This window comes from Malania oleifera, chromosome 9 (genome assembly GCF_029873635.1).
Source record: "Malania oleifera isolate guangnan ecotype guangnan chromosome 9, ASM2987363v1, whole genome shotgun sequence".
NCBI lineage: Eukaryota > Viridiplantae > Streptophyta > Magnoliopsida > Santalales > Ximeniaceae > Malania > Malania oleifera.
In genome coordinates, this window is record NC_080425.1 from 76,616,947 (window position 1) to 76,643,931 (window position 26,985).

General features: G+C 35.9%; 1 protein-coding gene across 2 annotated transcripts; it reads right to left on the reverse strand.

The window, feature by feature from the left end:
• Nucleotides 1-9,779: 9,779 nt before the first annotated feature.
• Nucleotides 9,780-26,230, reverse strand: LOC131164467 (uncharacterized). Of its 2 annotated transcripts, none has more exons than XM_058121674.1 (14): nucleotides 25,929-26,230; nucleotides 25,796-25,843; nucleotides 25,627-25,687; nucleotides 25,402-25,434; nucleotides 24,108-24,232; nucleotides 23,487-23,621; nucleotides 20,103-20,179; nucleotides 19,423-19,664; nucleotides 14,263-14,319; nucleotides 14,004-14,172; nucleotides 10,605-10,662; nucleotides 10,436-10,521; nucleotides 10,299-10,355; nucleotides 9,780-10,154 (listed from the first exon to the last, which is right to left on the reverse strand). In XM_058121674.1, the coding sequence occupies exons 1-14, from the start codon at nucleotides 26,110-26,112 to the stop codon at nucleotides 10,074-10,076; spliced, it is 1,413 nt and encodes a 470-aa protein (XP_057977657.1). In that variant the 5' UTR covers nucleotides 26,113-26,230; the 3' UTR covers nucleotides 9,780-10,073. The 2 variants fall into 2 exon arrangements, with proteins under 2 accessions (XP_057977657.1, XP_057977658.1); XM_058121675.1 differs by having other exon boundaries at nucleotides 24,108-24,212; nucleotides 25,929-25,959.
• Nucleotides 26,231-26,985: the final 755 nt, after the last annotated feature.

Here is a 26,985-nt window from a genome sequence, read left to right on the forward strand (position 1 = left end):
AACTTAGAACATTCGGTTGGGACCGTCTCCTTTCTAGCACTTAGAGACATGCACCAAGTCCAAGCAACGCCGCTTGAACTTGCCAATGGCAGCTTTAGCTTCTACCATCAACCCCGATACAGATGTAGATTCAACACCTGAAGACTTCACCCTAAGCTTCCAACAAGACCTTTCCACAATAGAAAACACAAACGCTGCTACAAGCCTTATATCACCAATGCACCATGTATAGTCTTCAACAAAACTAACAACTGACGGTTCACTTTGTTGCCTACTAAAACACCCAATTGCAATCATGGGGAACCTTTGACATATCCCGGACATCACAACTCGTCCTTAGGTACCGAGCGGTAGACATTCCACATTGATTCTCCACATAACCCCCCTAAGACGGCAAACAAAGTCTCCCCACGGTTCTGTCCATAAAGCCACCCTGAGATAACACCAATCTCCCTATAGCCCTATCCACAAAACCACCCTGAGATAATACCAATCTCCCTGTAGTTTTGTCCATGGGAATCAGCAAACCAAGACCCATCTTGGTCGTACCCAACACATTCATGTCAAAACCTTTCAATAGAGTTTCCAATTGATTAGCCTCAGTCAAAACCTTTCCAGCCAATAACATGTTATTCACACAACACAGATACATCACTCTACGGAATCCTATCACCCCTCTTCCAAACTGGAAGCCTCACCAACTCACACACCTGAGTAGTGATTTGATAGTACACATGAGCCCACCGTGATCTTGCTGGTCTCCCGAGCTAAAAACTCCCTACAATATGAACTATGTCATCTCTGCCCTGAGTATGTTGCTCCACCTACATCACATACCCATTTATACCGTGGTATTGTTGACCCGAGATAAAACTCTCCGCATTTCTTCCCTGAGTCCCTAACTCCATCTGAATAACATAATTGCTACCACTGCAGTTTTCTAGCATTTGTTTCTCTTCCTTTACCTGAGTACGCCGCCCCATGACTTTATCACCAAAAGTCATGTCCTCAATCACCCATTGGTTTGCCATTGGATCACCCAGCTTGCACCCACTTTCTTATACCCCAGAAAAGTGTACCATCTGAACATAACACCAAGCCAAGATCCTCCATCACTAGAATAGTGCACCAGTGGACATTCACTCACATTCGAGTAGTCTACCGCAAAACATGCCCACAATTCACCTACAAATTTTTCGTCTTACGATAACTTTGGTGATCGGTTACTCGAGAAACGCACCATACTCACTAACTTCCCCAAGAAGTATCTTGCAAGCCCTGTATATGATCTATCATGCTCACAACACTCTTTGAACAAAATCAACGTACTCAGCCCCAATGTTTGACTTGAAAATATCTCTACCGGTCTGGTTCTCCACCTTAGCCACCGCATGAAGTACACCAAGACCCTTCGTGATAAATCCACAAAATACATATGTCTATCCCTTGATGCTATCATCATTGGTTCCCAAACATCTGAATACATGTAGTCACTTATATGCTTTAACCGCATATGCCACAAGATATCTGACACAAATTCAACGGCTGCAACTTCACCTACAACTGTAACATCCTGTAGTGCATAGATATTGTAACGACCTGAAAATTCATACCATTTTTTTTTATACTATAAAATTATATTACTCTAATACTCTTAATAAAAATCTACTATAACATCTCAGTCCCAAGGTGGGCACCAAGGAATACCTGTTCATAAGATAACACACCTATGCAACGAAAAACATAAGATCATAATAATATAAATACAATACCATAATTTCAGTATTTTCCCCAAAATATACATACACATCACTCTAGAAACATCCGCCAAACCTCCTAAGATCTACTCAAGAATGCATCTCCCTAAAACACTTACCCTACAGATAGAGCAGTATAAATATTCTCTCTATCTCCGAGCCTGATCTGCTCGTCTAACCGATTCACCTAAAAAATGTTAAATTACTGGGATGAGACAACGCTCAATAAGACGAAATATGCTATTACCAGTGTGTGGCAACTGAGTTTACATGAATAATATACTGATAAATAACTGAAACCTAGATAGCATGTAAAATAATATACAGTATAACCCACACCTATGTGGCTTAAAATACAACTGTAATATTTGAGCTTTCTATTATTCATAGTTCTAGTATTATAATATATCTGTTGTTATTCTGTAAATTTGTATACATATAAATAACTGTGAAAACTGCCCTGAAAAATTGTATGTCATGATTTAACCACTTATGACTGGTTGTGCGGCCCATAAGCGGGACTAAACACTGGTTGGCCTACCAGTAATAGTCTAACTATATGCATAAACATGCTTGTAGCACGAAAGGCCCACTCCAACTGGTCCAGACGCTAGGGAGCATTCTACACTACCTGTGGCACAATCGACTGTTTCATACTCTATCTGAGACGTATGGTTGCACTCTGAACTGAAATAGCTACGGTACCGTCCTCTAATAACTGATATGATTCATCAGGGTCTGATACTGTATAATACTATTCTATATATATATCTTACTGTTTCATCATGATTTTGTATAACCATAATACTATAAAACTGATCTAAATAAACTGTGTTATTTGAGCTAAAATATCTATAATATCTTATCTGTATGACCTGTAATATTTGAACTGAATAAACTGTAATATCTGAGTGTTATGGTTTTGTAATCATGGTATTCTGTGAATACTGTAAAATATCTGTATGTGTATATATTGTAAATCATAATTCTATAAATCTAGTAAAACATATTTCTGTGCATAAATATTGTAGATCATGATATTCTGAAAACTATATAAATATTATACTGAACAAATACTGACTCAAGCGACACAATTAATAAATAGAACTCATATACTGAAATTTGTATAACTGTATAATTTATACTCTATATCTCATATTCAAATACTATAATTTACTGATAAAATTTCTAAATTTACTAGCATAGCATATTTCCCTTACCAGACTTCTTGCAAATTGTTTATTATTTCCCTGTTTCACTATTGTAGCGTTCGTAATTTCAACACCCTGAAATTACACACACACACACACACACATAGATATATTTCCCCCTGTCAACCAACTGAATATCCAGAATAATTATCATACTCACATTTCTAAACTATAAACTATTTATCATTTTACCTAGGTTCCTAAGATAACACCCGCTGGGATCCTTAACCCATGCTTGCAGTGATTGGAAATCCAAACCCTGAAATCATAACACCCTAGTTTAATCATTCCAAATACCAGTATATCAACATTTAATACTAAATTTGGGTTCAAAAAAGCTTGATAACTATGAAAACCCTAAAATAACATACTTACCCTGATTTTGGGATGATGCCCAAACTTCTCAAACCAAAATTCTGCCCTGGCTAAGTTGTAAAGAATCTCCCCAGGATCATCGTAGTAGCTTCTGATTGTCTAACCCGGGAGAAACAAGGCCGAAATCTTAAAGAGAAGTCATAGAATCTGTTTCTAGAGAGAGAAAATGAAAGAGGCTGAATCCTTCGCTAAAAACCCAATTTCCACGTATTTATAGGTGGCTTGACACGTGACTTCGTCGAAAAGCCACGTGTACTCATCGATGAACCAAAGAAGGGAGTTCTTCGACGAAGGTAAAGAACTTGTTGACGAACCAATGGGTTTGAATTACCCCCCTCTCAATATCTCTTCGTCTACGAAATACTGAACTTCGTTAACGAATCCCACAGGGAGTTCGTCGACGAAACCAGGGCGTTCGTCGACAAACCTTGCTTTGTCCTTTTTAAAATTTTCCTTCTCTCTATCATTTAATAATTATAATTTTCGAGACTCCACAGATATTTCCCGCTACTTTATCTCCTTTCATCACTATCGAGTCACCTTCACACACTTTCATTTCTCCACTTTCAGACTTGTAACAATAACCATTACAGTCTAAAATACCCAATAAAATAACATTCTTCCTTAGACCTGATTCCTGTTTTACATCACATATGACTTTTACAACACCATCATACATTCTGATTGTGACATTTCCAACAACAAATATTTTGCTTGAAATATCATTTTCCATCAAAATACAATCATCATTAACTGACCTGTAGGTGTCAAGCCATTTTCTAGAATAAAAGCATCCGGTATCTAAAATCCAAAAATCACTTGTGAGGCACTCCTCACCCAATGAAACACATAGCATATCTTTATCACTACAATCTAAATTTTCCTCCACTACACTTACAGATTTTTACAAACCCTTAGACATATATCGGCATACCAGTTTTTGCCAAACTAATGACGGAGAATTCTCATTCATGACACGATACAACACGTCCTTAGCCAAACAAAGACGAATGATTGCTCCCAATTCATTCCAAGTCGCTGCATTTATGCTATCTAGTTGAATTCTGTATAAACCCTTCACCATGCCTTACTGCACCATGAGATCTGCTAGGACCGGAGGAGCCTATAGGTGGGCTTGATACACATGGGTGAACACCAACTTGACCCAAAAGCTTAAGCCTATTAGGTCTTGGGCCCAATAATGTATATAAGCACCCATCATCCACTCTAATTTTCCAATGTGGGACAAGATCACAAGTAGAATTCTTAACAATCTCCCCCTTACTTGTGAGTTCTGACTGCTCCCCCTTGAACGGAAATCATCTCCCTTCTAGGAGTAAGCTCAATTCTCCAACAGTTGCTCAAGTGGGCCTTACCACTGGCACCTTACGTGCATCGGATTGCATTCCACATGCCTCCGAACTAATCCTACCTCTCACATCTTGACCCTATTCGGATCCATCCGCAGCCTAGATGATCCTTATTGGACTCAGCCACACACTTGGTCCTCCAACTGCTAGCACATCAGGAGAAGTAGCTTCACGTCTCAAATTTTTACGATGTCGCTTATCTAGAGTTACGAACCGTCGGCTCTGATACCATTTATTAGGATCGAAGGAGCCCATGGGTGGGCTTGATACACATGGGTGAACACCAACTTGACCCAAAAGCTTAAGCCTATTGGGTCTTGTTCCCAATCAAGTATATAAGCACCCATCATCCACTCTAATTTTCCAATGTGGGACAAGCTCAAGATCCTTCAATTCAGAGGTCATACAACATGCTCTGATACCAATTGTTGTCAAAATAAAGCCTCTTCCAACAATGCACAGCTGAATAATGATATTATTGTAAAAGGATCAATTATACACTTGCGTCCAATGTAAATGGTGAATACAGAACAACTCCACAATCATAGCAACATAAAGAAAGCAATAATGAGAACAAGGACACCAGAAATAACGTGGTTCGGAAAAAGCCTATATTCACCGGAGCAACCAGCAAGAGATTTCACTATTAAGATCAAAGATACACAATACAATTACATATAATGATCTCTCTCCTTCTTTTAGCCTCTCTTATTCTCTTACTTGTCAAAATATGCCCAGAAGAACATATATAACAAGCCCTCGGAAGCTTCCCTTTGAATCCCTAACCGTCACAACGTTTACATTCAAAATTCAAATATTTTCTTGCAGCACAGAAGCACTCATCGACGAGAACAGAGCACTCGTCGACGAGAGCGAGAAGGTCACTCGTCGACTAGTGGTCCACTTGTCAACGAGTCTCTGACTTTCTGAGATTTTCTTGGGTCCCAGTATCTCCTCGTCGACGAGGACAGGGCACTCATCGACGAGTCTCTACTGTGTAGCACCCTTATGTTTTTCTTCCTTCATTTGTTTATGAAATCCTAAGTATAAGAGCCACACCATAAATAACACCCTCACTTCAGTTCAAGTTTGTTGCCCGTTAAGTCACATCCAAAGAAGAGAAGGGCGCAATATTCATGGTATTAAATAACGGCCGTTACGTAACGGAAAAATAGGTCTCCGATACCGTTTCAAGCCGCATTAGCAGCAAGCCAAAAATTCACATGGGTAACGGCCGTTACGAAAACGTAACGGCCGTTACGCAGCTTCGAGCCTTCGAACCCTTACATCTGTCATCCGCAAGCTGAGTTCAGTTCCCTCTTCACCTGAATCACTCTTCGATTTTTCGTCTCCTTCATATGTACAGCTTCGATCTACTTATCTGAAGTTTCGAAATCCCTAAAACCTCCAAAATCTACTTCGTACAGTTTCGTCTCCCTCAGTCCGTCATTCGTCTCCTTTATCCAAGAACCCAAAAATCAACAAGCCTTCGATTCCTCCAAAATTTGGAGGCTTGCAGGTTACAGCTGCAGCAAGCCAGCAGCTCTCTCGCAGTCGCAGGCTTGCAACTTCCGTGGGAGTGGGAGTCGGGAGTGGGTTTTGGGTAAGTGGTAACTGAGTAGTGGGTGGTGGCCAGTGGGTATGTAATATGTATGTTGTTTTATTATTTCAATTTATGCTTTATTGTTTTATATAAATTGTAAATTTCAGTTTGTTTTAAATTTTAGTTTATATAATTAGTATATAAATTGTAAATTTCAGTTCATTTAATTAGTATATAAATTGTAAATTTCAATTTTAAATTTAGTTTGTTTTATAATTTCACTTTATAGTTTATCTAAATTATAAATTTCAGTTTATTTAATTACTAATTAGTATATAACTTGTAAATTTTGTTTTATAATTTCAGTTTATAAATATAATTAGTATATAAATTTAGTTTATTTATTATTTAATTAGAATACAAATTAACAATTATAAATTATTAATGATTGTATAAGTAGAATTTATTAATTAAAATAAAAAAAATTAGTATAAAGTTTTTAAAATATAAAATTTATAGAGTTACTTAAACTCTTAGAGAGTTAGAACCTAGAATTTAGAACTTAGAAACTTAGAGTACATATTTAGTAAAAAATTATTAACTAATATTCTACATATTTATTTTTTTAAATATCTTGAGGTCCTTGACAGTTAATAATTTAATATTAGATCTATAATTTATAATAAATTCTAATTTGCACAATTAGTCAAGTCTCAACTCTTAAGTGACACAAGTTCAAGTTTATTACCATTTAAATAATTAAATTGTAAGATTTACAATTTCATATTTATTTTGTTAAATTGTAAATTTTAAAGTAATGTAAATTATTAAAAAATATGTTTTTTTTTAAACAGTGCACTAAAATTAATATAAAAATCATAATGACTATTAAAAGGCATTTGTAGGTTGAATGAAGACCTTTAAAATTCATTAAAAATCATGTATTAATGGATTTCATGCTTATTTTTCGATTTTGGCATAGTTGTGCATGCGTGAAAAAAATCATGACCGTTATGCCCGCTTCCCGTTACGTAACACCCACGTCTCCCGCGTCTCGCGACACCCGCGACCGTTACGCGACGTTTCCCGCGACCGTGATTTCGAACCGTGGCAGTATTCTCTTCTTTGATATCACAAGCTCTTTAGACCTTAACAATGGAATCCATCGTGTAAGGTCAACCAATTGAATCTTTTTCTTTGGCTATTTCATATTCATATGTCTCTCATTCATTTAAAATATTGTTATCGTTATTTCAAAATTCATAGTATTGTTTTAAAAATTATATTATCATATATATACATAACATTTTATTTCTATAAGGTCAAACTTACACCATCTCTCTCTCTCTCTCTCTCTCTCTCTCTCTCTCTCTCTCTCTCTCTCTCAACTAAAAAAATATTTTTTTTTTAAAAAGGCTGAAGCTAGATTGATATCCTCGCATCCTAACTGGCCTAAACATAGGTTCCATACATCATCAACCTGCAAGCCTCTCTCATTTCATATTATCATTTGAATAAACAAATTAAGTAGCTGGCTAGCATTATTTGTTGAACGCAAAACACATGTTGATTATCGAATCATTTATAACATAAAGTTTATATGCAAAGAAACCAGTCCATTAATTCATGCACACCACGTATTAATCCTCGTTATTCACTCCCACCCAAGCCCACGCGATCAGCTTTCTGCAACTCTTGAAGCCACCATTCACTCATTCAATGTATAAAATATTGAGTTTTATTTCTTATGCAAGAATGAAACAAAATTAAATAGCATTACTTTTTTTTTTTTATAATTTAGGTATACGCCTCATTTCATTCTAACGATCAAATAGTAATTTATACTTTGAATAATAATGTTGCATTTTAAAAAAGGCCCAACTAATCTCAAATTTAAAATTATTTGAGTAATGTAAATTTCAATAAAGAAAAATATAAAATTAATTATATATATGTTCTAAATTGTACGGTTCATAATTTTAAATTCAAGACTTGAGTTTATACGGGAAAAAAAAAATTTATTCTCAGACCCATCATACATTTTTTTTATAAATAGACCGTTTTTTTTTTTTTGGTAGATATGTTGCTAATTAAAATGGAATAATGATATTAATAAATTAGTCCGATTATAGGACATATGTATTCCTATACTAAGGTGATCGTACTATTTTTTGGAGAATTTTAGTATTTAGGGTTTTTATTCATGACACAAAAACAGTGTCAAAAGATTTTGGAACACTGGGGACTTTTTAATGGTGGCAAAGATAAAAGAGCAACCCACCAACTCATTACACAAAAACAAGAACCATTTTAGAAGGCTAAAAGCTGGACTTTGGCACCCATGGAGGGTGCTTAGGCATGGCCCATTTGGGCAGACCAACCCGTGCCTCGGCCTTCAACGGGCCCTTCGTCAAGAGAGAGCTGCAAACAAGCTGAGCCCGGTTCAAGTTTGGCTCGATTACTAGAAGGAGAACTCGAGTTCGTCTCAAACTTAAAAGCATATTGTTTGAATTAAGCTCGTTTAACATATATATATAGTTAGAGTTCGACCGGATCTCAGGTTCAAACTTAATTTGAATGAAGCTTGTTTCAAATTAATGAATGAGGCAAGCCACTGAAGTAATTTAATTTAATAGATAATTAATAAAGGTAGTTAGAGAAAAAAATATATTTTAAAAAATAAATTTAACATTAAATGAGACTTAACTATATTGTGCAAGTTCATGAACTAGTAATGAACGCAGCTTGCAAGCTTGCTTCATGAGTTAAACAAGCTAGCTCACGAATTAAGAAATGAGCTAGTTTGTGAGCCTATCAAACTGACTATCACTTAGTTCATTTATTTTATGAGTTTGAAATTTGAACTCAAGTTCAACTCGATTAACTCAATTAATGAGATATAGTAAGCAATTATTGAGTCAAGTGTTGAGTGGCTCAACTCATTGGGATCCTACCTTCCTTGGTTGGGCTATGCTTTTAAAACCTTAGCCAAACGATGATGAATTTTTAAATCCTCTTTGTTCCATAACTTGATTCAACTCAAATCATATTGAGGTTCTTTGAGAAAAAATTAAAATATTTAAAGGTAAAACAAGTAGAGTTTTAAGAGCATTTGAACACAATTATAATTATTTGAAAGTCCATTTGATTTTTTATTTTTTATTATATTTCACGTTCTGTAAGTGATATATTATTTTTAAATAAATTTTAAATTTTAATAACTTACAATTAAGTCAACCTCTTACTCAGTAATTATAAGCTTAATTTAGTTATAGGGAGTTTTTGAGTCTTAATTTTTCGAGCAGAGACATTTGATTCAACTCTCTTAGAATATTATCCTAGTCCTAACAATTTTAAAGCCAAATAAATGACACCCATTATTTGAGCATCGTAAAAGTTTAAATTTATAAGAACAATTTCTACTATATATTTTTATTGATATATATATAGTTAATATTTAGCACGAGAGGGCACAGCAATACCATCACAGGAGGGGCGGGGGGGTACAGAATCAGACTACTGATTGGCCAAAATTATTCAATTAACATGTTTTTTAAATTCAAGAAAATATGTGGAACAATCTTCTTTCAATGCAAACATTCTCTGTAGACTGTGTGATACACAGTCCAGAGAAGGAACAGAAAGAAATATCATCCCCAGAATGAAGGCATAAATGTTTAAACAAAGAGAGATCCAATCTCCAACCTGCCAAATGAGATGGTTCATGACAGGCTGACGTTTGCAGAAGCAGCTGAAAGATGGGAATGTCAGAATGCGTGTGATTATAATCTCGAAGGTGCTGAAAATTTAGCCAGTCTCATAGCTTTGTGGCAGAAAGCTTTCTCAGCATCCTGTCATGGTTGAGCATCGCTCCTATGCTTTCAACTACTAGAATAATCTGGGAAGGAACTCGAAGAGACCAACACAAGGAACATCAAATCATCATATTGACTTGGCCAATAATTAGAACTACCGAATAGCAAAGTTGAAATACAAGGGTATTAACTCTATTTAATATTTAATTGACCGGTAAATGACAAACCTGCAAGCAAGCATAAACCATTGCAGTAGCAAAGTAGAAGTTTGCATTCCCAGTGCCCTGCAAAGTCATAAAACATGTTGAAAAGAAGACGTGTAGCTGGGCGGGTGTCTGGGTGAGGGAGAGAGAGAGACAGTTACCCTCCATATCCAGAGGTTGTGCATCACAGGACTAAGGAGAAATACACCAACATATCCACAGAATAGGAAGAAAGAGAATTGCATATCTGCATATTTGATTAGATGGATAAAATTAGATGCCGACACAACCAAAAATAATCTAGCAACAGAAGCTTTCTATATAACTTGCCTGATAATTCATTAACAAATAAGCACAATAGGCCCAAGTACAAAGCTGAATCGCCAACCTAAACAAAGTTGAACAGGAAAAAAAGGTTACTACAATTAAATTCACTTCATTATACGAAAAAAAAATGAATAAAAACCTCAATAATCATAACCAAGTTGCTCACATGGCTAGTTCAAGTGAATTTTAAAGATGTATGCATATGTAAAATGACATTGGCCAACTTTCAATTTTGATCAGGGCCCTTTGGAGGCTGTCATTTTCATCAAAAGCAGGCGAGCAGCTATAAGATTGTTAAGAGGTTATTGGCATCACCGTACATAATTATGAAAACAAAAACCAAAAACTAAAAACAGGTTAAAGACAATCATGGTCACTGAACTTATCACTTAAATCCAATTTGATCACCAGACATTAATTCTTGATATTGAAGTCATCTGCCTTCTGGAATTAGTTCAATGTCATCCAAAATCTAACGCCTGTTAAAGAGAGTGGGTGGAATGCTGCGTTGACATCCTAGTCAGCAGCTCTAAGCATCCAATCAGCATTCATTCATTGTTTTCCTTTCTCTTTTTTCTCTGCACTCTTGTTCCTTTTTTTCTTCTTCTTCTTCTTTCATCATCTCATTCCCAGCTACTGTGGAGCTCGTTGCTGCTGGAGGTGATGATCGACAAACTTCAGTCTTGAGTCCTCCGTCTTTGCTCCGATGCAATCCTCCTCGCCCAAGGGAACCAGCTTGTGCCCTTTGCCAGACCCATCTTCAAACCTCTCGGGCATACTGCTCAGGGTCCCTGTGAATTGCCCACGCATTAACGTCTAACACTGTTCCCACAGCACATCGAAGCTGCCGACAGTGTGATCTTCAGAAGCTTTGCACAGCTGTAGTAGTGGGAGTACAGCAAGTTTGTGTTCCTTGAGCACTTAGCTGTTACCACCAATGAGCTCGTGGGTCCCATCCCAACGGAGATCAGGAACTTATGAAGCTCAGAGAACTCTATCTTGATTAATACAACACCTACGACGGAGGCATTCCCATGGAGATCTGGGATTTGACGGAGTTAATTCGCATTGATATGGTGAACTGTGGATTGTCTGGCAAGATTCCGTTAGAGCTCCGTAACCTTCGGAATCTAGACACACTGTTTCTTTAGGTGAACAAGCTATCCGAACCTTTAACGCCTGAGCTTGGGAATTTGAAGAGTTTAAAATCCATGTATCTATCAAATAACATGCTCTTCGGTGAGATTCCTGAGGCTTCTGCACAGCTGAAGAACCTGACACTGTTGTATCTATTTCAAAACAAGCTCCACAGAGCAATTCCAGAGTTTATTTGGGACTTTCTGAGGCTGGAGGTTCTGCAGCTGTGTGAAATTAACTTTACTGGGGGTATTCCTCAGGGACTGGACAGGAATGGGAAACTTCAATTTCTCGATGTGTCATCGAACAAATAAACTGGTAATCAAATTGCATAGCAATTACTAGTATAATCCCTAGATTATTTTGTCCATGTAAACTTCTGGTTCTGTTTCTTGCAGAGATAACAAGTTATCAATAATGATCTTCTTTGCACGTCCACGGCATTCGCTGGCAGTGCTATTGGTACACAAACCACAACATTGACATCACTGCAGAGTAGAGCTAGATCTACTCACCGCTGAGATCAGACGGCTGCTCCCTGTGCTTGCTATCAAGTAGCGACAGCTACTGGCGCTTCTTGCCAAAATGGAAGATGCAGCATAGGCGTTATTGGGGGGATCTTGTATCGAACATGGGGTTGAAGAAGAAGAAGAAGAAGAAAAAGAAAAAGAAAAGAGGAGAAAATGAGGAATGGATGCTGACTGGGATCTTAGGGCTGTTGAATGAGACGCCAATGCAGCATTCCATCCACTCTTTTTATTGGACGTTGGATATTGGATGACATTGAACCAATTCCAGAAGTTGTATAACTTCAATTGCAGGAATTAAAGTACAGTGAATTGGATTTAAGTGATAAGTTCAGTAACCACGCTTGTCTTTAACCCAACTAAAAACTGAAAACTAGTAATGGATAATATTTCCAAAACAAAAACAAATTCAAAGAACTTAATTGAATGTGTATCCAATTTTGTCCTTGAATTAAATAACAATTAAAAAATAATTGAAATAATGAAAATACAAAAAGAATCCAAACTAAAAAATAATTATAATTATTTTAATTTAGCATTATATCTTTAAACTCACTTTTTAGTTCTCCAAAAACAATGACAATTGAAAAATGGTTAAAAGGAATTTTTTATTTAATTCATTTTTTCACATTTCAAGGAATTTCATGGATATTATTTTAATTATGTTTTAAATTCACAAGATCATTTTTATTTTATTTTTATTTTTTTTAATTAAAAGTGTGTATAAAATGATTTAACCCACAAAAGCAAATTACCTATTGCAACATATTGATGCAACTGAGAATCATAATTTTCAATTTTTGCCACAACAGCTGAAAACCAACATAGAGAAAAAATAACATAAACATGTGCATTGTCATCACCTATTTCTTCTTTGTATCACAACGAAATAATAAATAAAAAACAAAAATGATGTGGCACCTAAGCTTTCAAGAAGGATGCATCTCCCAAATTAAAGGCAAATTATCAAATAATATAAATATATATATATATATATATATATATATATATATATATATAGAAGAGGGCTTCTATAAGAAGTTCACCAAACAATTGCAAAACTAAAGCCTGTAAGATAATCAATAATAACTGCCAAACACTGAACATATTCAATGGTTTCTCCACAACATCATTGACCCTGAAGATGTGGTGTCCGAATTATTCAGCTTAAGAGACACCTCACTTAGGACTGCTGACTGAATTCTCAACATTGAAAATTTTCAGCGCCCAAATTTAAAATCATCAAAGAGCACCCAAGTTTTTTTTCTAGAAAATAATAATAAGTATATTTTACATAACAGTTTCTCTTATTAGTTTAAGTATCATTTTATTATTTTAGTCACCATATAATCAAATAACAGAATGCATGTCAAATTATTTTGGAGTGTTTGCACTTTGAATTGAAGCAGAAAATGTCGAGTTGATGTTTGAGATGAACCATATCCAACGTATGAAGTTTACCAAAGCAACCGTACATCAAATATTCATGGCACACTTTCCAAAATTCAAATCAATCTGATGGCAACAAGTACCAAAGGGTACCAAAACTTGGCCTTGGAAATGGATGAGAGAGCCAGATAATTAGTTTTTGAAAGTAATCAACAAACTTGAGACCCACGAACATTGTCTTAACGGCCTAAGATCATCAAACTGACTACTAGACCCTAGAATACTACTGCAACTAGCACTAATTAAAAAATCCAACTCAACTAGAATATATGTAGATGTAAGAACTTACCGAAGGATAAGATTTAAGCATTGAAGAGATTGCGATGTATGCAAAGGCCAAAAAGCAAGGCCGGTGATTCAGCCGTATGGCTAGTGGCAATACCATGAATAGAATATTCACATGGAAGACGATCAGGAAGAAAGTTCTGAAAAAGTCAAAAACTTCAGCAAAGAAGTACCTGCATTCAAATATCTCAATACATAACTGCAACAGAATCAATATTAGATGTCATAATGTCAGCCTACAAATAACACAGTTTAAGACTCACCATAAGACACCTATATTAGGGGACAGATCTTCCACAGTAAGAATGAATCCATATGTGCTGAAACCATAAATATGAGAAAATCAGGACAAACTAAAGAAGTAATCAGATTAAAACATCTGTTTTTATAACAATCCAGAGTAAACCAATGTACTCTACTCAAACAAATAAAAACATACTCTATATTTGTTTAAAATGACTTAATCATGAAATATAGAAGTTAATCGCAAAAATGATGACAACATTCAACATTCTACCATAAACCGCATTAGCCAAATTAATTTTTTCCAAAGGATACAAAGAAAACTAAACCCATAGCTTAAGAATCACATAGACCTATAGCAAAAAGATGGGGTTCCACAACTATTTGTGCGTTAAAAAATTACTAAATATTGGTGGATCCGTTGATTTCATTCGGTAGTATGAATGCACAGGAAAGAGAAATCAGTCTCTTCTTAGACTAAAGATGCAATGCAGTCAAGTGAGAATCAGTTTTTAAAATCTGAGTTCCATGGTAAAATAAAATCCAGCATTAATTAATACACTAGTGAAATAAGAAGAATATTACAGAACATATCACCTCCAAAGGGCATAGAGTCAAAAACAACAATCACTTTTAGTTTCAACTAACTTGTACTTCTGTTGAATGCCCTAACACAAGTCTTTAATCCTATCGAGAAGCACAAGGCTTAAAAATAATCAGCCTCGTAAAGATGAGAAATCACAAATTGAATGCCAGAAGAACAATGTTTTATAAATGTTGCGGCAAATGAAAGAACAAGATGAATAAAGATAAATCTATGAACATGTATGTGGGGAATTCACATCTCAGACACGGAAAAAGATAGTTGAATTTAAAAACTAATAAGATAGGCCTAAAGCACACATGAGGAACATTAGAGCCACTTGCTGCCACAAGCAGCTGAACAAATTCTCTGAGACATTCCTGAATTTATCACACATAAGACATAACATACAAACTGGATACTCAAATAGCTTATCCCCCACTCCTTAATCCCAATAATCAAGGATAAACCTCAAAAAGCAAGCGATGGTTGCTTCTTATTACCAGTCTCCAAATAGTGTTCAGTTCACAGTGGACCGTTCTATAATCATCAAACTTTTTGCATTGTTACCATATTTGTCTCCAAAGAAGATACAAATCTTTCTCGGCAACCTCACATAAAATGTGTTTGGATGAGTGAAAGCCTGGTTATGGGAGTAGCTAGCCCCAAATCCCTCACTTTATGCCACATGTTTTTGAAGATGACCTTAGAAACAACCCCAAAGAACAAGAACAGCAAAAACAACAATATCCTGCACAATTCAGCTGAAAAAAAAAAAAAAAAAACTAAATAATGCAGGAACTGCTATGATTCCTTTTTTCTTTAAAAAAAAAAAGGTAATAACGATAATATAGAACATTTTATTAAACAAAAGTATGTTGAAGATCATAGATAAACTTTGAAAGTAATTTGTGAAATCATTTAGGTACAAGCCAAGCACTTAAGACAAACCGCAGCCAAATATCAGAAAATTTATACAGTGAAAAATATATAACAGCCTTGGCTAGGGAATTTTCATTCGAGACCACAAGAACTGTTTTTATCCCACCTCTGAGATGGGCAACTGCATAAGAATATGAAGTTATGCATGTGGAGGATGATTAGGGGAAATTAGGGAAATGAATTTACGGTTGGGGTTTGTGAAGGAAATTGAGGGGACAATGTGTTGGCAGCAAACCAGGAAAATTCTTCACCATGTTCAACATAGAAAATCAGTTCAAAGATTATATAGTTAAATATGACTCTAGCTAGCCCAACCCTAATTTGACCCTACATAATAGGCTAGATTAATAACATTTCAAAAATAATTCAAAAATAAAAAACCAAAATACCTCAAAATAGGACCCATAGAAAAATAAAAATAACCCAAAATACCCTGTGACAGTTCTGCTACAAGACTCCTGAACAGTGTTAGTGTCGCTTGAACAATACTCAATTTCAAAATTCAATTCAACTCCCAGGGCAAACTTCATCCACTGTCATCCTACCAAATCCATGCTTTTGTTTGATAATTTTGCCTTCTTTTGTTTTTTCTATGTATTTTTAAGGGCTGATTTCTAGAAGCATGGGAACATTTTGATAGATTGTGCGAGTTAAAATGAGCTTTGAACACAAAAACCCAAAAGAAATGAAATATTTGACATACAAGACCAAAAGTAATGAAATGTTTGACAAACCACAAAGTTGATAATTACCTAAATCCACTCCATTTTTGCTGCATAAGCTCCATATCACAAGATAGGAAAACATGAATAAAAAAGTTGGGAACCAATACAGAAATAGGTGGTGCACAAAGAACATTGATCCAAATAAATGATTCATCACTCCCATTTTCCTCGTGGGAGTGACATAGCATATTCCCAAAAGCTAATTTCAGCGCTGAGATTATTCTATGCATAATTTCAAATAATTAATCAATGACTTGCGCCAACAAAATTACTAAAGAAGGTTATATTTCTCCTTTTTTATTTATTTACTTGGAAGGATTAAAGGTAACAACTTACAAGGTATACAAGAAGGAAGCTCTCCTTTGTTGTTTTCTGCCTGATTCTAGAAACCGTTCAAGGCTTGTTTAGTTGAGAAAAACAATTTTCATTTTTCATTCTTAGTTTTCCAAAGAATTATAAAAATGCAAGCCTATTTTTCGGTTTTTTAAGATTGTAATAAAAAGGTAGAAAATAAAGGGTCAGTTTAGTTGAGGAAAACAGTTTTCATTTTTCATTTATAGATTTCCACGTAATTACAAAAATGACATCTTGTTTTTCAATTTTCCAAGAATTGTATAAGAAATCAGAAATCTAGAAGACAATAAAATGATGTTTTCTGACTTCTCTTACACAAATTTAGAAAATTTGTAAAAAAAGGTAGCATTTTTTCAATTATTTGAAAATTTGGAAATTGAAAATAAAATTATTTTCCGTGAATGTTCAGTGGCAAAAAATTGCATTGTTTTCCAGTTTTTTTATACAAAAGTTGCACGATTGTTTTCCATGTAGCACCAACTTTGTACACAACTCGACTTTCAGCATCGTTGTTACAATGAAGAATACACACAAGATGCCATGTAGCACCAACTTTGTACCCAACTCAATCTAAGCATCAGAAAAACTTGTGGCATGAACTGTTTTGAGACTTTTTTTATTTTTTCCTGCTACTTGCCCAAACTCTGTTCAGAAGCTTATTTACCTAGTTGTGAAACTTCATTGGCCTATGCTCTGTTTCAGTTGGAAAGAGTGCTTTATTATTGTATCACTTATTGGAGGAGGTTCAGACAGAGCAGCCTCCTCCTCCTAGGTTTGTCACTATGGGAGAGGGTTCAAGAAAGGTTTGTGAACTTCCAAAAGCAATTTAGGGCATGTTGTCTCCTCATGCTTGCCTGCACAAACTCAAATCATCTCAATTATGGATTTAATCAGTATTATACAAATCATCTGGGACCGTTAGGACGAACGAACCTGGTGGTGTATGTTGATGACATGATATGGCTGGCATAGGAGTGAAATTGTATTTGAATAAACACTTCCAGCTGAAGAATTTGGGTGCTTTAAGATATTTTCCTGGTATTGAGATTGTCAGGACTCAGGAGAAAAAAAGGTATTAGTTTATCTCAGTGGGAGTGTGTTTTTTACATTTATCAACAGAGAATGTTTGGAGCAGAATACTACTACATAACCTCATCTAAAATTTTTCAGTTGATGATGGAAAGGATTTTGATGACAAACACTGACACATGCCGCTGGTTGGAGAGCTTATTTATTTGACAGTAGTTCGACCAGATATTTCCTCATTGTTGTAGTAAGTCAGTTAATAGAAAAACCAATTGGGAGGTTCTCTGAGAGTTGTTTCCTGGATCCTAAAGGGAGTACTTCGGTTCTCCCAATAACTAAAAAGTGTATCATGCCTGAATCTAACTGGGGTTCACGGTGGTGGCTGAACAGGATAGGAAAAAAGAGGGATTCTAGTTGTCAGATATCTAGTGAAACCGTCGCTGAAGAGTGCTCCTAGTCCTAGTAAAGTGTTCATCCATAATCCATATTGACATCTAGATATTGTTGATTTCTCTGATGCAGATTGGGCTCAATCTGATAATCACAAGAGGTCAACCACTGGTTCATGTGACTTGGAGAAGCAACAACAAACTACTGTGACCCACACAAGTGCTGAATCAAAACATAGAGCCATGGCTCATACTGCTTGTAAAATGATGTGGCTTAGGTCACTTACGCAAGAACTTGACTTTGCAATTAGCACGCCTACAGATATGATTTGTGGCAATCAAGCTGCCATCTATATTGCTAGTAATCTGTGTTTCATGAAAGGACTAAACATATTGAGATTGATTGCCACTTCATCAGACTTGCACAAATGTAAATTCTCCTTTTGTTAATTCTTCTTGCTGCACTTAAGATTTGTTTAGAAGAATATTCAACAGTTTTGTCTTTGCCAGGCATGGGTGATTTGTATGCTCCATCTTGAAGGGGAGGAATACATCTAATTATAGGTGCAGTTTGAGATATTGTAGTATGGGTTCTGTAAGGTATTTTAGTCTTTCATCTTGTCCGATGTTTATTATAAAGATAAATAAAATTTCGGAACAGGACATCACTCCACTGACCAATTCTCTCTTCTCCGTTGTTAAGGCTTGATATACATTGTTGGCCTACAACCTAATAGCTTAAACTCTTAGAAAAAGTGGTAGTCTAACGTGGTATCAAAGGTGGTTACAAGGAGGTCCTCGGTTCTAGTCTTGTTGCCTGCATTCATTGTGTGGTTTTTTAAAAATTACTGCATTCCCTATCATGGATGCTATCATTTATGTGTTTTTCTCTCCCCACGATGTCGGGCTGCATGTGCAGTGGAGTGTTAAGGATAGATATAAATTGTTGGCCCACAACCTAATAGCTTAAGTTTTTAGGTAAAGTGGTAGTCTAACATCCGTTTTAGCCAAAAGATGTTTATTTAAGGTTACTACCTGAAGAATTTTGATTTTGTTACAAATTCTTAATTACATTGATCAACAGATAAAAGTAAACAGTCAGCCACCAAATGTCAAAAATTAGATCCAAAAAAAGAATCAGAGTAGACAATTGACTGATACCTTTTCAACATCTCCCACAAGCCACCATAAGGATTTACAGAAACTCCACACAAAACTAACAAATAGATTGCCCCAGTAGATGCCCAAAATATGAAATGCATCACAGGCTTCCATGAGAAAAACGTTGACGGCATTGAACCAGAGCCATCACTTGAGGAATTCACTCTGGATTTACTCAAGTTCCTTTGCAAAAGCAATTTCCTTGGAGGAGCATCTGGGCCATATCCCAATAAAAGAATCACCTGAAACAAAAGGAAACCAATAAATTTATTAATTTTTATGCTGCAAAGTAGTTTTTTTATATGCACTTCATGTATGTGGCTTCTAGAGGCTTTAGCAGAATGTCTTCAACTGGTGAGAAGACGCATTGGAAATCTTATCTTAATTTTACTACATTATTCTGTTTTTTTTTTCCCGGTTGTTTTAGTTATTTAACTTCCTTTAAAGAGGACACCATATCTTATTTCCTGTACCATTTCCTTCTCCTCCTCTTAGCAAATCTCTTCTTTTATCGCACACGCATGTGAAGAACTAATATCCCAGAATATCCCAGACAAATGGAGAATACTCTACATAAGCAGGAACGAAAACTTCTAGGAGACTAGGACATAATAAGTGATTCAACTTATATTTGTACAAAACTTTCACATCACAAAAAAGCAAAAAAAAGATCTGCATACCGGTATAACTAAGATTGCAGGATAAAGAGATAAATGTGTCGCTATGACCCACCCAAAAGCTGCCAAAGGAACTAGTCCTGCACTCACCAGAATCAAAATATACAGTATCATACAAATAGATCATAAAATCCTCCTTCCAAATGCACAACTATCAATCTCTCATTCAATTATTTCTACACTATTCTCAGAAACATGCTCATTAGGAAGAAAAGTTTTGCAAATATAGCTTGAAAGAAAACTTGTACATTTGACGATATGAGCAGATAAAAGCATTTCATAAGCATGGTCCTTGTCATATGGGCACAAGCCTTTGAACCTGACAGATGATAACTTTCTTGAGGGACAAAAATGTTTCCACATAGTAAATAACTTTGATTTCTATCAAATAATGACAATGAGAACTGCATGCTGGAATTGACAACAAGAAAGCATGTTCCTCCGCATTATAGTTTCAAAACGACAAATAGTTGACATGGGAAAAGGACAAGCCCTTTTTAGCATAATCCTACTTTTGCATATCCACCAGCCCTTTCTAGCATAATCCTACTTTTGCATATCCAACTCAATTGTTGGCGGATCAAGGCCTGTATGATAAGTTGAAAGTTTCTTGAGACTCTTCCTTACATATTGAGATAGATAATTTCCCTTTCTACTTCGTCATAGCTGCAGACCAAACATTTAAAACACCAGCTCAATTAGTGTTACATGCTATGACAGCATCAGCCAGAGAATATCATTACAAGATCCCACCACCACCACTTCACCCCACCCCCCAAAAAAAAGACAAAATAATCTTGGTCCCAAATATTATGAAAATTCCCTAAAAAAAAGTCCTATACCCTATCTCTTAGCCTCTTAGCAACTACATTATTCCCCGAATCCTAACATACTCTAAACACAATTGCAAAAAGATGGAATCTTATTGGACGAGCATTTGGGCAATAAAACTATAGAAGACCATCTTCACAATGTTTCAAGCAATTTTGTTGACTTTTTGGTTAGATCCCTATTTTGATTATGACAAACCACAATATCTCATCTGTGTGCTTTAAGTATTTGAGCATGTTTACTTTTTTAAGTACGAATAACAGATGAGAAATGGAAGCCGAGAAGCACTCAAACGAGCACATCATTCGGTGCAATCCATGGAATTGCTAAGGAGGAGAGCATGAAGCCCTTGTCCGTTTCAAGTTGTATTTTTATATTTCATTTTATCTTTTGGGTCTGTAATAATAATGCAAGGTCTGTAATAATTAATGCATCTGCATGCATGGTAGGACTATAAGTTCAGTAATGTCATAGACAGATCATAGGTTAATCAAAAGACCCTAGACGAGACTTCGGTCGACCGACGCTAGGTTTTTAGGCTAAATTAAGAAGCATAAACCTTAGAAAGTCCCTAGGTCCTTGCACAAGCACTTTATGGAAAATCCTCTTAAACTTACAAATCATATCTATGAAAACAAGGGTAAAATTATACTCTCAATCAGAACCTAGGCTTAAGGGTGTAAGGGTTTGCCTCGGTCGACCAAACGTGGAAAAGTCAAAAGTGTTGACGGCGACCGAACCAATTTGAACAAAGTATCCTCGGTCGACCAAACATTTAAACCTGACTTTTCCACCAACTCGAGCTCCCGAACCTCATGTTCAAAATACCCTTGGGCGACCGAACTGAGAAGTTCGACAGACTGAACTTGAGTCCAGGCGACCAAACCTCAGACATTTTGGAAAATCGCCTTGGCCAACAGACCGAACTTATTTTCGGGCACCCAAAAATGAAAAATTCACTTTTACTCATGTGTCTGTTCGGGTGACCAAACCTATGGCTCGGTCGACCGAAACTCTCAGGTTGGCCTAATTTTAACTTGTTAATTGGGGTTAAACAAGGTTAATTTTTTAAAACTCAATTAAACAATTCTAATAATTCCCTTGGTGTCCCCAACGGTTATAATTTTGGCCATGACTATAAATATAGGTTCATTTGCTCAATTAAGGGGCAATTAACATTTTGATTAGCAAACAAATTCTCTGTATCTTTAAGAGAGCTTTTTCCAAACACAAAACCTATACACTCTCATACTACTATTCCTTTGTTAAATCAAGCCTTGTGAGAATACTTTGAGTGATTATACGTTATTCCAACTTGCTAGAAACTCTCATTGTGTTCATTGTATGTTTGATTTTTGGATTGAGAGTTGAGCATAGGTTTTCCCCCGATTTAATTTAATAAATATATTGTGTGGGAAACCTTAAAGCTTGTGGGTCTTGGCATTCGAATTGCAAGACACCTTAACTTGTGCTTTTGTTTAAGCAAAAATCGTTTTCATAAGCTTACTTTTGGAATATCTCTTTGTGCTAGAATCTTGAGAAAATACTTTTTAAAGATATTTTGATCACTATTGTTGGAAATCTTTGAAACCCTAAACTATGATTAAGATATACATCTATACACTATTTCAAAGATAAGCTTAATAATACAAACTTGTGCTTGATTGAATATTGACATAAGATTGAGTATTTTGCACACATATAGCACTGAGCTTATAATTCTTATCTTGTGGATGTGCATTGATTGATATTGGTACAAATCTGCTTGTTGGAGAAGTACTCATTTTGTACACACTTTATATTTTGAATTGGTTGTATTCCAGGCGTGGCCTGAGGGGGTTTGATCTAACCCGTAAGGATCGGTAGGGCCTTCTCTGCCCCATAAGGAAAACTTGTAAAGGTTGAGGTCAGCCCTGGTAATTTGACCTAATTGTAAATGGTGCCGCTCCACCCATTAAGTAAGCAATAGTGGTAATTCTCAGGCTTGCAAGCTGACACGGGGACGTAAACAGTATTGGCCAAACCCCGATAACATATCGTGTGTCTATTTATTAATTCCGCTATTTATTTACTGCACATGTATGTTATTTTCATTAGACTGTGAATGCTGCGCATGATTTGATTTCCGTATATTATATTTATCTGCGCATTTTGGATTGCATAGACAGACTCTAGGTTGTATGATACCATTGCTGGACATTGAACCTAAGACAAAATTTTTAATACCCAATTCACCCCCGCTCTTGGGAATACACCAATTCCAACAAATTTAGCTGCAGACTTGATCTAGGATCCAACAAGCACAAACTACAAAGCAGTAAACAGAGAACACAACGCAAGAACCATGCATTAGCTCGTGTAAAAAGGCTAGTACAGCAATTAGTCACTTCAAAAAACAAAAACCCATCGTGGATTACAATGAGAAATATCTTACAAAAATATAAAAAAATTTTTTACCCAGGAAGACATGCATGAATTGACAGGCTTCACTACAAAATAAAAGCAAGAGTTTAGACACTAAAACGCCCACAATACAAATGTTTGTAAGCAACTTACGTGTACATGCTCCATAGAGAGACAACATGATGATCAAATTTTCGAGCGGGGATGTTGATGAACCCACACATGCTACTATTGTAAGAGGATTCCACAAGTATACGAGAGCAGCAATATCTCCAGAAGATAACACCTCTGTACATAGCATGAACACTGTAACTATCAGCTTTTGTGTGTGTGAAGGTTAGTGGGTATAAGTGTCAAATTATATCAACAGAAAACAAAAATTTTCATATTGTAGTTGAAGCAAGGAAAATATTACTGGAGGATTAATGAGCATGAGGTAGATGAGAGGATTGATTGAGAAAAATAAATAAATAAAGCCATTCTTGATCCTCAAGTTGCTGATTTCATGAAGTGGAGGATCTAAGCTTTATGGGGAGTTGAAGAAACCAACGCGAGTGTTCAACTTTTGCTGTTATTCAAAAAGAGGTTCTCAGGAAAATATTGACACGGAGGAAAGAAAAAAGTTTGCTAAAAAATTTAGGAAGCAGAATCAAGCATGATACTTTAGACCTGGAAGAAGAAAGGAGTAGCAAAGGGAAAACCACAAAATTATTTATCTGAGTTTGCTACGCAACACTTTGATTGCCCTCAGGCCACTTTAAAAACGGAAATTACCTGAACTTCCCAGCAATTTCACAATGTCCAGTGATTTCAAAGTTTGTGCATATGCTGTCTGAAGATTCTGACCAGTTGCACGGATAAGCATTGCAGTGAAAGAATCTGCAATCACAAAAAGCAAACTGTATCCAAACTACGTTGACATTAACAGCATAAATAAATGAGAGAAACAAATAATGGGAAGACAAAGAACAAAGCCATTTGAAAGAGAGCACGTGCATAAAAAAATTTATAAGTATAGGTGCATAAAACAAATCATACTATTTATTCACAAAACACAATAATAAGAATAATAATAGTAATAATAATAATAATTTCTCCCCCCTGAAAAACTGAAAATAGATAATAAAATTATTAAAAGGTAAGAAATGCTCGCTGAGATCTTCAAAATTAAAGAACCAGAGATATTAACTGAATTATATTTTACTTCAGTGACCTAAAACAATGGCTGGGAGTGGAAGTGCAGGAAGGGATCCCCTCAGCTTTTATATTGCAATTCCACCAAAACTGCAGTCAAAGGCTAGCGGTTGACACATACAGTGATCAGCAGCATGTCAAAATGGTTTCGAGGGGTCCAAAGTACTAAAAAAAGCCACAAGGCAACACTTAATTTCTTTAAACTGTCTAATCCCTTTACCTGTTTTCTATTCCATCTCAATGCTTTTGGGAAAATAAACAGGCAATTAGGATTGATGGCAGCAACTGTTTGCAGAAGTTTCAATGTTTCATTTAAAACAAAAACTGATGCAGTACAAGGGGCAGATACATTGCTAAAAGCTTCAAACTGCTCAAATATTATCATTGCATAAAGAATGATGATGAGGTAGCAAATTTGTAAGTGAAATTCTAGAAATATATCAATAAAGGAATACCAACCAACCATGCTAGTCAACACGATATCCTTAAAATTCTAAAAAGTAAAGAATCACATAAATGTTAGCCCGGGCTTGCTAAACCCTCCCCTTTTTATTTATTTATTTTTTTTAAAAAAAGACTTATAATCCATACATTGGCATCAAATGTATTAAGCATGAGGTACTGGAGAGGGGCAAGGAGCATCAGCAGTAATCAAGGCCTCTAGCCATTTGTCGTTTTTTAGTTTTTGAAAATGAACAATAAAGACATAAAAGCACTAAGGAAAGGATCAATAAGGGAAATAAAAGGAATAAAATTAAAAGAAACACTTCTTTCAGTAAATAAAATTAAAATAAGTGCTATTTTTCGGGATGTATCACAATGGATTACTCGATGGTAGACAAACATTGTAATAGAAACATAGCAAACATCTCACCTGCAAATAATAAAATTCGGTTGCCCTTCAATTCTGCATCGGCGCAAAAAAATTATATCAAAACCAATATAATAGGCACTGGAATTGTTTTATTAGACAATATAGTTCAATAAAAATCCCGTCTACAGTTGAACCCAGAAATGAATTTTCAGGCACAGTCAATCTAAAAGACCCCAACGTCGTCTGAGCATGAAAATTAATAATTTGTTCAAGCTAAACCGGCACCTTTTAACTGTGAGCGGCCCAAGAAGTGACAGCAACAAAGGGGAACCATGGTACATGGACCCTGTCGAGCAAACGAATAAAGAAACATTTGCTAGCTGAATCCAAGACTGATCATAAAATAAATCAATACCAACAAATAAATGCAAATGTTTTCATTTGAAGCTGTTACCTGCGTAAGGCGACATTGATGACAGTTTCAACCAGTGTCCTTCGGCCACTGAAATTAAAAAGTAAAAGAAAAAAAAAATTAGAACAATGTCACAGAAATAAGGAGAGAGAGACAGGGAGGAGGGGGACAGTACGGCGACGGAGGCTGGTGAGAGGGGTGGAGACTTCGGGGCGAGAAGACAAGTTGAGATTTGTGGGGAAGTATATGAGAATAAGCCTGAAGAGGATAGAAGCTAGAGCCCAAGTCCAAAAGCATGGCCTCATTTTCGTCGTCGTCTTCTTGCTTACTTCTTCCATGGTTGTTCCAGGTGCTCCCATTCAGAGCCAGCGGTGGCAGCCGCGACGGAGGAGGGTTTGCAGCTGCGATTTGGGATTGGTTCTGTTCACTGTTCTGTGCTCTTTGATTTCGCAAGACCGGCTAAATCTTAAACGACGCCGCTTTGGATTAAAAAAAGAAGGCGAAGAAGAAGGTAAATGAGTTCCCATCGATTTTATAATTTTTATGCACTCTACGGAGGCCCTGTTAAAAAAAAATTGTTCTTTTTTTTTTTTTTTTTTTTAAATTACATAGAAAATTGTTCTACGGAGCCACTAATGAGCTCTTTGGACCCCCTAATGCGGCACTAAACCTACGGATCAGCGTCCTCTGCCTCCAGGTCTCGCTAATCAGGGTAAAATCCGGATACGGTCACGACTTCTGTGCATCAATTGGACGTTCGGTCAACTCAACTCTCGAGACACATTTTCATTACCATCTACGGTCACCGTTGGTTCATAGAAAACTCTCACCATCCACGGTCTCCACTGACTCATATAGTGAACTCTTACCATCTACGGTCCCTACTGGCTCACAGAGTAAACTCTCACCATCTACAGGTACCGTTGGCTCCGTGAGTGTATCTACATGAAATTAAACCTCCAATACTCCTTATTACTAATTGATGTCTTTCCAAAGCGCCATGTCATGGGGGCAAAAAAATAAAATAAAATAAAAAAAGTAAAGTTGGTCCAAGTTTATATTAAGCATTTACACTATTAAATGATTTTAAAAAAAATTAAAGAATTTTTCAGTAAGTTATGAGATTTTTTTTTTTTTTTTTTTTTGCAAAGATCTTAGGTAGACAAATCTATATATATAATTTCTATTGGAGATCTTGTATCGAGAAGGGACATGCTCAAAAATATATAACA